The following is a 14,597-nucleotide window of genomic DNA, read 5'->3' as shown; positions in this document are numbered from 1 at the left end:
GGATGATCGTTTTGCAATATGTACAAATATCGAATCATTATGTATACATGTAAAACTAGTATGTCAATGATACCTCAATTTTTTTAAAGTAGCTTCTTTATGCATTCTGAAAAGTAACAAATTTTAAATTTGAATTATTTTCAACTAAATAGATATCATGGACAAATCTATAAATATAGCCTTGATTAAAATAATCCAATAAAATAAAGTTCAGTTTACCCCATCACATAAAAATTCTAGAGTCAATAACAGATCCCTGAAATTTTGTGAATCAAACTGACTCCTGTGAATGGGTAAGTCTTTGACATAACCTTACACACAAAAAAATCTGGCGCCTAATCCACTTGGAAAAAGTATTTAACACAAAGAAATGGTTCAGCAGCTTAGACTGTTTTTCCCTCTACTGGTAATGAAACAATTGAGGTGAAAAATCATTCTACAAAGTCCCAATTAACATTTGGCTACTTAATTCCAAGTCTGTCTTTCTATGTGTTACAGGAGGCCATACATACAAATGTACGTACGTTACGTACGTACGTACGTACATACATACATACATACATACATACATAATTGGCATTTCAACAATCCGAGGTACCAGAAGCCCCTCGGCAATTGTAACCCGCCAACTAAAGACCATATGGCTAGGCAAGCCTCTCTTCAGACAGTTATCACTCGGTGGCTGATTAATTTCAATGGCTTATTAGACAGGCCTCTCCAGACCCTTTCCCTAGAGAAGGAGGAGGAGGGGAACGGTCTGTTGTTTTCCCGGTGCTTTGTGCCCTCCAGGCTTGAAAGCATCCTGGTGACGGTGCAGCCATCATTTCCCGTGGGGGCAGCGGTGTCTTTTCGGCAAGTTTTTGTTTACGAGGTACTGAACCCAAAATCCCTTTGGCTCTCTCTTTCCATCTCGGGGTTCTCCCAGGCGTCCCGACGCCCACCGGGCCTCGCCCGTTCCCCGCACGCGCGCAGACCCTGGGCCAGGGGCCAAGACTTACCCGTGGGCGCGCTATCCAGGATGCGCAGGTCGTAGGCCCCAGAGCAGCGGTAGTTGGCGGCGGTGCCGTTGTCCCACACCACCACCACCTCCTCGGGGCTCTCGAAGCTCCGGACCGTGCCCACATGGCCCTCGCCGCCGTCCTGCTTCCCCCACTTCCAGTCCGGGCCGCGCACCACCCGGGCCCCGACCCCTTCCACCATCACCCGGTTATTCCGGGAGTTACTCATCGGGGCCCGGGCGGTGGGCTCTGCCGCCGCCGCCGCCGCCGCCGCCGCCGCCGCCGGTGGGCCCGTGAGGGAGTTGGGCCCGGGCCGGACTCTCGGCGCCGGCGGGAGCGGCAGCGAGCCCCGGGGGACGTGGGAATAACTCACGGGGACGGCGGCGCGGTCCCCGACAAGCCCACAGCCGCTCTCCAGCCGTCGCCGCCGCCGCCGCGCCCCCCGCTCGGACTGGAGGCCGGACCGCAGCGGCTCAGAGGCGGCGGCGGCGGGAGGGCAGAGGGGAGGGGGCCGTGGGCGGGGACTCCCCCGCTTCCTCCGGGCTCCCCGGCCGGGCTACAGCGACGGCCGCCAGGAAACCACGCTCTCCCCCGGCCGGGAGCGCGGGGAGCGCAGGGGGCCGGGGGAGGCTAGCCCGGGGGGGACGGCGAGGGCAGCGGGGAGCAAGCTTAACTGTCGGCCTTTTTTCTCCCCCAGCCCCTCGATCCGGGGTGGGCGCCCGAGTGCCGGCGCCGTCTCCTCCCCCGTGGGCAGCGGTGGTACCTCCCAGCGTCCGGCGAGCGCCCGGGCCCACGGGCCCCCTTCTCTGTGCCCCCGCGCACGCCGCCGCGCTCCGCCCCGCCACAGAGTCCCCGCCGGGCGAGAGCGGCTCCACATCCGGATACTGACGCACTCAAGACTGGAGCAACCCCTTCTCTCACTAGGAGGGGAATCCTCAGCAACAGTAGGGCGGAGAGGGTTTTGGAGAGTCGCGCGACTGGGGAAAGAAAGGAGAAGAAAATCGATCCCTAAGCGTCTCTCCAGGGCCCGATGAGAGTGCGCATGCGCCTGGCCCAAAAAAAAAAAAAAAAAAAAAAAAGGAGGGGGGCGCTAGACGGCCAACCCAGCCAGAGGCGCTGGGAGGGGCGGTAAATGGGGTTGTGGCCTACGGGTGGTGAGGCGCGCCCCATTGGTTGTGAGAAAAGGGGCGGAGCAAGAAATCCGTCCCACTGACCTGGAGGTGGGGCTGGAGGAAATCAACCGAGATTGGGATCCGACCCGGGCGCTGAAACTGGGTAGCTATGAAGAGGTCAGTCTTAATCTCTAAATTCTAGTGTACCTCGGTGTAGAGTATGTGTTTGGGATTCCGTGTTGTTTTAGTCTTTTTTTAACAGGGTCGGAAATAGAATAGATTATAGCACAGATTAAGGGCGACCTGTATTTTTGTATGTGTAAATTGCAAACATTTCAAACCAGAGTGGGTGATTAAGGATGTACTTTTTGGGGGGGGAGGGGGGAGCGGGACAGAGGAAGAAAGAGACTCTTGCGAGGGGTGGGGCTCGATTCCTGAACCCTGGGATGAAATCAAAAGTCAGATGCTCAACAGGCTGAGTCACCCCAGCAACCCTAGGGATGTATTTTAACCATTCGGTAGAATGGTAGCGAATGTGAGCAATGTACAAAGTCCTTTGGAAGGTGTGTCTTGTCTTCAAGTGGAGTCAGGGTGCTAAGTAGACTCCAAACAGTACAAGCTCCTGGGAGAGTTTACATGCACCTTGCCCATTGATAACTCCCATCATTCAGTCCCTGAATGCAAAAGACAACCTTGAAAGGAAAATAAGAGGACTGTAAGAGTGGTTTCTGGCTATTACTTAAATGACATTATGGTGTGTAGGATTTTTGGGGCCCCTGGATGGCTCAGTTGGTTGAACATCCGACTTTGGCTCAGGTCATGATCTCGCGGTCTGTGAGTTCGAACCCGCGTCGGGCTCTGTGCTGACAGCTCAGAGCCTGGAGCCTGCTGCTTCAATTCTGTGTCTCCCTCTCTCTCTGCCCCTCCCCCGTTAATGCTCTGTCTCTCTCTCTCTCAAAAATAAATAAACATTAAAAATAATAAAAAATAATAAAACTCTTGTTTTTCAGCCCAGCATAGAGACATTGTTAGCGTAAATTATTGCTTTTCCTGAGAGTCATGGGAGCGGGAATACTCCCGCAGAATCAAATAATCAAAATCAAGTGGGCAGAAAGGGAGTGTAAAATGTGACCAATTAATTATCATGTAATCAAATAAAATATTCTTAATTTTTCACGTAAATAAAACTGAGGAAAATACAAATATGAAGTCCCAAGTTCAAATAGAGCTAATTTGAGAGACTAAACAAAAGTTAAAATATTTGTTCAGGATAGGCCAACCAATTTCTAGTCCATTTCAATATATTTTGACCCCAGAAATTTTATTTTTTAATGCTTATTTATTTTTGAGAGAGAGAGAGAGAGAAAGAGTATGAGTGGGGGAGAAGCAGAGAGAGAGGGAGACACAGAATACAAAGCAGGCTCCAGGCTCTGAGCAGTCAGCACAGAGCCCATCAAGGGGCTCAATTTCAAGGACCACAGAGCCACCCAGGAGCCCAACCCCAGAAATTTTAAACATGCTATTGCCAGAGCTACTTAACTGCAGCTGTTCAATTAAGGGCACTATTAATTATTCCTGCCTACCAACTCTTCCTTCTCTCTCTGGGATCTTTTCTGGTTTCATTCTTTTCATGATGACCAGTTAGATTAATCATTTAAATTAATAAATTGATAAAACAACTTTGGAAAAAATATAGCTACGATACAAGTTATACTTATGGTTGACTTTGTAAAGTAAGTTGATTAAAGGCCAATTTGTAATAGTGCAACCTTACATTTTACATCAAGCACAGTATATTAATAATGGCTTTCCACATATTTAATTGTATTTACCTCACTGTGGAGTTTTATACTTATTAAGACATAATAATCTAATATTTAGAAAGACTTTTGTTCTTGATACCAAAGATTAGTTATAATAACTTAGAATTTTATTTGCCCTTAAAATGAAAAAGATCTTAAGGAATGATCTAGCCTAGTGGTTTTCTTTTCTCTTCTCCCTAACTACTCCACAGACCCTATGTTCCTATCCTGTGCATTTGATCTATAAAGGGAGTTAAGTAGTGATACAATATAGCAAGGCTAGAGCTCACCTGTAGTTTTCCCTTCCTCTTACCTTTGCAGGCCTCTACAGGAATTCATCAAAACCTCTGCAGTATAAGTAAGCATAAGTATGAAACCTCAAATTAGCCCATTCCCCATATTTGATAAGAAGAAAATGAGGCCAGTGGAGCGCCTGGGTGGCTCAGCGGACTTTGGCTCTGGTCCTCATCTCACCACTCATGGCTCTCAGCTATCAGTGCCGAGCCTGCTTCAGTTCCTGTCCCCCTCTCTCTCTACCCCTCCCCAGCTGGTGCTTCCTCTCTGTCTCAAAAATAAATAAAAACATCAAAAAAACGTTTTTTTCATTAAAAATAATTTTTTTTATTTTTTTTTATTTAAAAAAAATTTTTTTCAACGTTTATTTATTTTTTGGGGGGCAGAGAGAGACAGAGCATGAACGGGGGAGGGGCAGAGAGAGAGGGAGACACAGAATCGGAAACAGGCTCCAGGCTCTGAGCCATCAGCCCAGAGCCTGACGCGGGGCTCCAACTCACGGACCGCGAGATCGTGACCTGGCTGAAGTCGGACGCTTAACCGACTGCGCCACCCAGGCGCCCCCTTGTAGGATTTCTTTATGTTAAACACTGTCTTATCCATCCATCCTCTTATTAAATACATTGTGACTTTACAACACCATCATCTTGCTAATACTATTTCAAGATTACTCAATGCAGTTTGCCAATAGTCTCTAAATGGTTTTGATTATACATCCTTTTGGTTCAAAATTTTTGAACATGCACTTCTGATATATGTACTTATTTGCGTAAATTATATATGTACTACCATGTTGTATGTGTAATATAATTTACTTAATTGAAATTACAGACATACCTCAGGGATATTGCGGGTTTGGTTCCAGACCACCAAATTAAGCAAGTATTGCAGTGAAGTGAGACAAATGAATTTTCGGTTTCCCCATGCATATAAAAGTTATGTTTATACTATACTGTAGACTTTTAAGTGTGCAATAGCATTATGTCTAAAAAAAGTACATACCTTAATTTAAAAAGTACTTTATTGCTAAAAAAAAAAAAAAAAAATGCTCACCATCATCTGAGCTCTCAGGGAGTTGTAATCTTTTTGCTGGTGGAGGGTCTGGCCTCTATACTGAAATCTGCTGACTGATCAGGGTGGTGGTTGCTGAAGGTTCAGGTGGCTGTGGCAATTTCTTTTTTTTTTTTTTTTTTAAATCTTTTTTAAGTTTATTTATAAGAGGTAGAGACAGCGCGAGTCGGGGAGGGGCAGAGAGAGAGGGAGACACAGAATCCAAAGCAGGCTCCAGGCTCCTAGCTGTCAGCACAGAGCCCATTTGGGGCTCTGGGGCTCAAAACCACGAAGTATTAGATCATCACCTGAGCAGAAGTCAGCTGCTAAACCTACTGAGTCACCTAGGCGCCTTGTGGCAATTTCCTAAAATAAGACAACAATGAAGTTTTATGTATCTACTGACTCTTCTCTTTCACAAATGATTTCTCTGTAGCATGCAATTATGTTTGATAGCATTTTACCCACTGAAGTTCTTTCAGAATTAGTCAGTCCTCTCAAACTCTGCAGCTGCTTTGTCAATTCAAGTTGATGTAATATTCTAAATCCTTTTTTTTTTTTTTTTTTTTGTCATTACAACAATCTTCACAGCATCTTCACCAGAAATAGATAGAAAATTCTAGTTCTCGGGGCGCCTGGGTGGCTCAGTCGGTTAAGCGGCTGACTTCGGTTCAGGTCATGATCTTGCGGTCTGTGGGTTCGAGCCCCGCATCGGGCTCTGTGCTGACAGCTCAGAGCCTGGAGCCTGTTTCAGATTCTGTGTCTCCCTCTCTCTGACCCTCCCCCGTTCATGCTCTGTCTCTCTCTGTCTCAAAAATAAATAAATGTTTAAAAAAAATTTTTTTTTAAAAAAAAAGAAAAGAAAATTCTAGTTCTCTTGCTATTTCTACCACATTTGCAGTGACTTCCTCCACTGAAGTCTGGAACTCCTCAAAGTCATCCATGAGGGTTGGAATCAGCTTCTTCTAAACTCCTGTCCATGTTGATATTTTGACCTCTTCCCATGAATTACAAATGGCATTCAGAATGGTGAATGTTTTCCAGAAGGTTTTCAACATACTTTGACCAAATCTATCAGGGTTATCACTATCTATGACAGATATAGCTTTATGAAACATATTTTTAATCATAAAACTTGAAAGTCTAAATTTTTCCTTGATCCATGAGCAACAAGATCGATGTTATGTTAGCAGGCACAAAAACAATATTAATCTCATTGTACATCTCCATCAGAGCTCTTGTATAACCATGTGCATTGTCAATGAGCAGCAATATTTTGAAAGGAATTTTTTTTCTGAGCAGTCAGCCTCAACAGTAGCCTTAAAATACTCAGTAAACCATGTTGTAAACAGATATGCTGTCATCCAGCCTTTGTTGTTCCATTTATACAGCACAGACAGAGTAGATTTAGAATCATTCTTCAGGGAGCTAGGATATTCAGAATGGTAAATGAGCATTGGCTTCAACTTAAAGTCTCCAGCTACATTAGCACATAACAAGAAAGTCAACCTTTCCTTTGAAGCTTTGAGGCTGGGCGTTGACCTCTCTTTAGTTATGAAAAGTCTGAATAGCATCTTCTTCCAATAGAAGGCTATTTTGTCTATATTGAAAATCTGTTGTTTAGTGTAGCCACCTTCACTAATGATCTTACGAAGACCTGAACAACTTGCTGCAGCTTCCACAACAGCACTTGCAACTTCACCTTGCACTTTGATGTCATGGAGACAGCTTCTCTCCTTAAACCTCATGAGACACCTTATGCTATCTTCAATTTTTTTTTTTTTCTGCAACTTCCTCACCTCTCTCAGCCTTCATAAAATTGAAGAGAGTCAGGACTTTGCTTAGGATTAGTCTTCAGTTTAAGGGAATATTGTGGCTGGCTTGATCTTCTATCCAGACCACAAAAACTTTCTCCATATCAGCAATAAAGTGGTTACACTTTCTTATCATTTATGTGTTCACTGGGTTAGCACCTTTAATTTCTTTCAGAAACTTTTCCTTTACATTCACAATTTGGCTAACTGGTGAAAAAAGCCTAGCTTTCAGCCTATCTCAGCTTTCCACCTGCCTTCCTCACTAAGATGAATCATTTCTAGCTTTTGATTTAAATAAGAGATATGTGACTCTTCCTTTCACTTGAACACTTAGAGGCCATTGTAGGGTAATTAACTGGCCTAATTTCAATATTGTTGTGTCTGGGGGGGAATACGGAGGCACCTAGTAGAGGGAGAGAAATGGAGGAACAGCTAGTCAGTGGAACAGTCAGAACACACACATCATTTATCGATTAAGTCCACTATCTATTTGGGTGTGGTCCATGTGGTAACATCAAAGGTCACTGATCACAGATTACCATAACACATAATAATGATGAGAAAGCTTGAAATATTGTGGGAAGTTCCAAAATGTGACACAGAGACACGAAGTGAGCAAATGATATTGGAAAAATGGCACCAAGGGACTTGCCCAGCATAGGTTGCCACAAACCTTCAATTGAAAAAAACAAAACAAAAAAAAAAAGCATTATCTGTGAGGTGTAAAAAAGCAAAGTGCAATAAAACGAGGTATGCCTGTGTATGGGGATAAGATATATAATATATGGAAAATTTTTGCCTACTTTCTTTCCTCACTCCAATAGATCATCTTCTGTATCCCTAGATGTAAATTTTTTTAATGTTTTTATTTTATTTTTGAGACAGTGTGCGGGGGTGGGGGGGAGGGACAGAGAGCAAGGGAAACAGAGGATCTGAAGTGGGCTCTGTGCTGACAGCAAACAACCCAATATTCAAGAACTGCGAGAGCATGACCTGAAGTCAGATGCTTAACCAACTGAGCCACCTAGGCACCCCCACCCCCCGATATGTTTAAATTGGTATTCCTCAAAGTAGACACATTCCACTTTGGAGACCACTGTGTCATATATGTGTCTGCCATGTTTAGAACACAGTTATTTTGCATATATGTTTGTTTATCTGCCCATTTGTTCAGAAATACTTAGGGCCATTCAAAACTAGTAAGAATTTTATTCCAACCATAAGTAAGATATAATAAGTAAATCCTTGCCCCAGAAATAAAGTGGTTTCATTATTCACCTATTATTCTACTACTATGAACAAATTTCTGGCTGCTTTACAAAGTCTGCAAAAATGTACAATATTTGGAGAGTAACTTTACTAGAGTAACACTGTCTGCTATAACAAATAGACCCAAAACTTATAAAGACTCTAATACAGTTAAGTTTTATTTCCCATTCAGGGGTGCCTGGGTGGCTCAGTCAGTTAAGCATCTAACTGCGGCTCAGGTCATGGTCTCACAGTTTGTGGGTTCGAGCCCTGCATCAGACTCTGAGCTGACAGCTTAGAGCCTGGAGCCTGCTTCAGATTCTGTGTTTCCTGTCTCTCTCTGCCCCTCCCCCGCGTGTGCAGGCTCTCTGTCTCAAAAATAAATAAATATATTTTTTAAAAGTTTTATTTCCCATTCATGTAATAGTTTAACATTTTCCTCCATGTGGTGATTTGGGGACTCGTGCTGCTGTTCCATGATCACCCTAAGGTTATCTCTGTATAGCTGAAGGAAGCAGGGAAAAGTGCAGAGAGGCTCATACTCACTTCTCAAAAGTTTTGGCCCCAAAATGGCACATATTACTCAGTTACATTCCATCATCTAGAATTCAGCCACATCTAATCAAAGGCAGGGGGAGTGGGGACTGTAGCCTAACTGTGTATCCAAGAAGAAAATTGTATCAGTATCCATTAGGAAAACATAAATCACTCCAAATATTCAAACGGTAGGAATTTAATACAGCAAATTGTTTGCAAAAGTGTCAGAAAGGCTGCAGAAGCAAAGAGAAATTAATGACTATGGGAAAACATGACCTGCCCCCGTAGGATTAAAGGAGAAAAAGAGAAAATGATATTACCTAGGACCTATAATCACTGTGCCCTTGAGCTGCTGATGTTGGAACTTCCGCTGTTTCACAGTAAGCCAGGAACCCACACTCACACTGAAGCTGCAGGAGACCAGCTACCCAATGTTGCCTACCACTGTCAAAGTCAGAGCTCCATGAGTGCAGGCAGGGCACACACTACTGCCGCAGCCTCTGGAATCGCCCTGCCTGAGTAGGAACCCAGAAGCTGCAGGAAGCTCCAAAGGAATCAAACAAAAAATGGCTTCTCCTCTCATCAGTTGGTCTGTCATTAGTCTCCCACAAATAACAGGAATATTCTACTCTTCTGGGGACTCAGCACCATTCTCACGGTTCCTCCATATTTAAACTTCACATAACAAAGAAACATCATGCATCTGCCTGGGAGAATGAAACTATGCCACTTAAAATGAAGACACATTCACCTTCTCTCTCTCCCATAAACAAAAGTCACTAAAGTCCTATTCATTACCACATACATATCTGGAAGATATTAATTCCATTTCTGATTCAGCCACAATCTCTCCTGGATGCCCAATAACCTACTTTAAAGTTAACAACCACCAACAAAACTGACAGATGTTTTGCTAGACTGACCAAGAAAAAAAGAAGACTCAACCACCAACACTCCATATATAAAATAATAGGAGAAAGGAGAAGGAGGAGTACAACTGATACTATGCATAATAAGTGCTCCATGTTGTATTATGTTCTCCAAAAGGATGTGTTGAAGTCCTAACTCCTGAAAAAAGAGTCTTTGTAGATGTAGTCAAGTTAAGATGAAGTCATTCTGGAAAAGATTGGGTCCTAAATCTAGTGACTGGTGTCCTTAAAAGAGAAGGGAGAAGTAAATTTGGACACAGACATAAGAAGGCCATAAGATAAAGAAGGCCAGATTTGAAGAGGTGCCCTATAGGACAAGAATGCCAAGGATTGGGATGCCTGGGTGGCTCAGTCAGTTGGGGAGCTCTTGATTTGAGCTCAGGTCATGATCTCATAGTTTCCTAGGTTCGAGCCCCACTTTGGGCTCCATGCTAACCACATTGAGCCTGCTTGAGATTCTCCCTCTCTCTCTGCCCCTCCCCTACTTGCACTCTCTCTCTGTCTCTTTCAAAATAAATAAAGAAACTTAAGAAAAGAAAAAAAAAAAAAAGAATGCCAAAGATTGCCAGCAAGCACAAGAACTAGAAAGAAGCAAAGAAGTCTTCCATGGAGCCTTCAAACAGAAAGCATGGCCTTGCCAACACCTTGATTTTGGATTTCTAGCCTCCACAACTGTGAAGGAATTTCAGTTGTTTTAATCTACCAAATTTGTGGTAATTTCTTACAGCACTCCTAGAAAACTAACAGAAATAGAAAGAAAGTAAGCATAGCTGTTACTGTCCTCATTTCTGTTACTGGTCATAAGGCCATAGTTGATATTTATAACTCTCTCTTTTCAATACAGAGCCAATATTTACTTTTCCCTCACCCAGCACATCAACTGATTGGAGTCCCATACCTGGCAGATGGTCCAAACCTTTATTCCTGAAAGACTTTATTCTCAGTCCTTAGTGGGTTGTTGTAGTGTGATAGTTAATTTTGTGTGTCAACTTGACTGGGCTACAGATTACCAGACATTTGAGCAAACATTACTCTAAGTATATCTGTAAGATGTTTCTGCATGAGATTAACATTTAAATAGGTTATGAGATTAACATTTGAATAGGTAAACTCTAGGTAAAATATAGCAGATTGCTCTCCCTAATGTTGGTGGGCCTTATCCAGTCAATGGAAGACCTAAATATAACACAAAATCTGAATAAGAGAGCACTCTTCCTCTTCCCATTACTTGAGCTAGAACATTGTTTTGTTTTTCTGGCCTTTGGACTCGGCCTGAAACATCAGCTCTTTTTGAGTCTTCAATCTGTGTGCTTTGAGAATAGAACTTACATCATCATTTCTCCTGGTTCTCAGGCCTTTGGACTCAGACTTACACATCAGTTCTCTTGGGTCTCCATCTTGCCAACTGGAGATCTTAAGACATCTCCATAATTGTGTGAGCCAAATCCTTATGATAATTCCCTTTATACACACACACACACACACACACACACACACGCACACCCTGATGGTTTTGTTTGTCTGGGGAACCCTAACGCATATAGTCTACCATTAAATTTTACTAGAACAATACTAAAATGAGCCCCATAGAATTTCCAGATTGCAAACACAGTCCTTTCTTAACCTTTTCTGTATCAGGAATCCCATTTCCACCTAATAATTGGGACCAATCACTCAATCAATACAGTAATTCTTTTCTTTGCCTGTTGGTTTAATAGATGGAGAAATTTAAAATGTTCACGGGGCCCCTGGGTGGCTCAGTTGGTTAAGTGTCCGACTTCAGCTCAAGCCATGATCTCACGGTTTGTGAGTTTGAGCCCCGTGTTGAGCTCTGTGCTGACAGCTCAGAGCCTGGAGCCTGCTTTGGATTCTGTGTCTTCCTCTCTCTCTGCCCCTCCCCTGCTCACACTCTGTCTCTCTCTCTCAAAAATAAACATTAAAATTTTTTTTAAATAAAAAATTAAAAAAATTAAAAAAATAAAATGTTCAAATGGCAGCCCCAACTACCAATTCACTGGAATTATTATCTCTATTGTCTGATGGAAACATTCCTCACTTGGAAAATACTTGCATTAAACTAGTAAAATATAAAGTTGTAAAGATAGAAATCAAAAAGTTTTCGTATGTCAACCACCCTTTGATTCCTGAATCTATCAATTCTGACTATGGGAATACCATATATTGGTCACCTGTTCAAAGCCTATATCTCAGTTGGTATTCCCTGGTCAGGAATTTAGTTTCAACCATAATTCAGGAGCAAACAGGAGCTATTTCTCAAAGGGAAAATAGTTATTGGTAGAAGAGGGGGGCATAATTTTCCTCTAAAATCCTAGAGTTTTGCACTGGGATTCTACTATTCGGCATTTGACTGGATCCATATAGTATATGTGTCACAGATATTAATAACATTCTCTGTCCTGGGTCATATGGCCCACATGGGCAGAGAAGCTTGCCCTGCAGCCTAGGCCTATTGCAGAATCTTCTCTTGCTTCGGGACCTACTTGAAACTGGTTTAAGGGACAGAGCAATACAAATGTGATATATCTTGCCTCTAAAATCCAAACAGGCCCAAGTGTTTTATTTCTTTCTTAGCATCTAAAGGTGCAATTTGCCTCTTATTTCAGAGAGGATATTCTGATATGGTCCATTACTACTGGACTCCTGGCAACTTCGCCAAAGTGGTAAGACCTAAATTTTCTGGAAGAATATTTCCCATCCACTGGCATACATGTGTCTTACTACTACCTCTAGGGTTCTTGACACTTCTAGCCCACCAAATCAAATCAATGTAATGTTACAATTGTAATGGAGCCTCTGCAAAGGATGACAGAGAACAGGAGACTTTACATAGCCCCAAGGAAAGACACTGAAAGTATGCTGCTGCTACTTCTAGGTGAAAACAATATGTTTGTGATGCTTTTTGTCAAGTGTGACTGAGAAAAAAGCACTTGCCAGACCAACAACTGCAAAAGCTAGAGCTGCATGTTGATATGCTCCATTAAAGAGGCCACATATAAAACATAAAAATAAAGAGGACACATCTACAACAGTAGCTATAATTTAGTCACTACCTGATTGCATTTACAATAACGTGTGTTTATAAAAATACACAAAAGCCATCATCCTTTACAGGCTAAATAGCAGGTTAAATAAGAAAGTGATAGGAATCACTATCTCTGTATCTTTCAAGTCCCTGATGTAGCTCTAATTTCTGCAGTCCTTCCAGGAATGTAGTAATGCTTTTGGTTTATTTGTTGTGGTAAGAAAAGGCAGTTACAGAACTTCCATCAAGACTTTTTTTTTTTTTATCATTTATTTATTTTTGAGAGACAGAGAGAGACAGAGCATGAGCAGGGGAAGGACAGAGAGAGAGGGAGACACAGAATCCGAAGCAGGCTCCAGGCTCTGAGCTGTCAACACAGACCCCGACACGGAGCTCAAACTCACAAACCATGAGATCATGACCTGAGCCGAAATCGGACACTTAACCAACTAGCCACCTAGGCACCTCTCCATTAAGAATTTTTACTATTATGTTTCACTCCATAGATCAGAGAGCCAATATGCATATTCTTCCGGTTGCCAGGTATGTCTGTTCCAACTACGCATTCAGAAATCATACAGTGTACTAGAGCCAAAACTGGATTAACCATGAGACCTTCATGACAACCACTCTGACCAATGGATTTTAATGGCTTGAGTGCCCACAGAGATTGGCATACTCATAGCTAATACATAGGAACTTCTAAAAGGGAAATTTCCTTTCTCTCATGCCCCTTAACTCTGGAAAATGTCAGCTGGTTCCTTTTGTGGAGGAAAAAAAGGGGGAGGAAGAGTTATAGGATAAAGTTTTAGCTGTGTCAGAGTCTATTCTCATGAAGACCCAACCTCCTCTTCATTCAAGGTCCTGTGAAATGGTTTCTATTCCTACACTGAATAAAAGTCTATGGCTCATGTGGTGACTCAAGGCAGGCCTCTGTCTACTAGAACTAGAGTTTTTCTGATTGTATAGATCAAAAATTACTTAAGTAAGATGCCCATCTATTTAATTCACCATGATTAATTGCCACTACCAAAGACCTATGTAAGTTAAAACATTCTGATTTCCACTCTGGTCCTATTGCCCTTTTCAGTAACTGTATTCACCTAGTCTCTGATGGTTAAGCACTGATACCTGGCCTCTGTTACTCTGGCATGAAATCCAGGAACCCAGGGGCGCCTGGGTGGCGCAGTCGGTTAAGCGTCCGACTTCAACCAGGTCACGATCTCGCTGTCCGTAAGTTTGAGCCCCGCGTCAGGCTCTGGGCTGATGGCTCAGAGCCTGGAGCCTGTTTCCGATTCTGTGTCTCCCTCTCTCTCTGCCCCTCCCCCGTTCATGCTCTGTGCTCTCTGTCCCAAAAATAAAAATAAAACGTTGAAAAAAAAATTAAAAAAAAAAATCCAGGAACCCATTCAATGGTGAACTCTCCTACCATCATATGTGATATGCAGACAGCAGCTCGCAATGAGCTTCTTAATGATGCTGGTGATCCCCTCCTCAGAGCAGTTCTCAATGTCTTAGTGAAGAGTGTCCTCTGGGACAACTTTTCCTACTCCTGAAGCTTTTGGGTTCCTTCCTTGAAATTATACCAAGGAAAGTGACATCTAAACCTACTGAAAGTAAGCCATCATTCAGTCCATTTTTCAGTCATCCAAACTGCTGCTTGAGCTACACATTGTGTCTGAAAACTCTGGTAAATGTTCCCCTGTTGATCATTTCAGCCCAGTCCAATGTTAAGTTCTGTTCAAAATCAGCACTTACAGAATTCATTCC

At 42.9% G+C, this 14,597-nt stretch overlaps 1 protein-coding gene across 1 annotated transcript in view; it reads right to left on the bottom strand.

The window, feature by feature from the left end:
* Positions 1 to 1,227, bottom strand: part of MIB1 (MIB E3 ubiquitin protein ligase 1) — a 124,756-nt gene extending 123,529 nt beyond the window's left edge. Inside the window, exon 1 of the mRNA XM_045457699.1 lies at positions 999 to 1,227. Coding sequence (XP_045313655.1) covers positions 999 to 1,227 — 229 coding nt within the window. The remainder of the gene's footprint in view (positions 1 to 998) is intronic.
* Positions 1,228 to 14,597: the final 13,370 nt, after the last annotated feature.

Source organism: Leopardus geoffroyi, chromosome D3 (genome assembly GCF_018350155.1).
Source record: "Leopardus geoffroyi isolate Oge1 chromosome D3, O.geoffroyi_Oge1_pat1.0, whole genome shotgun sequence".
NCBI lineage: Eukaryota > Metazoa > Chordata > Mammalia > Carnivora > Felidae > Leopardus > Leopardus geoffroyi.
The sequence above is the reverse complement of the archived record's forward strand: the minus strand, read 5'-3'. Positions and strand labels throughout refer to the sequence as shown.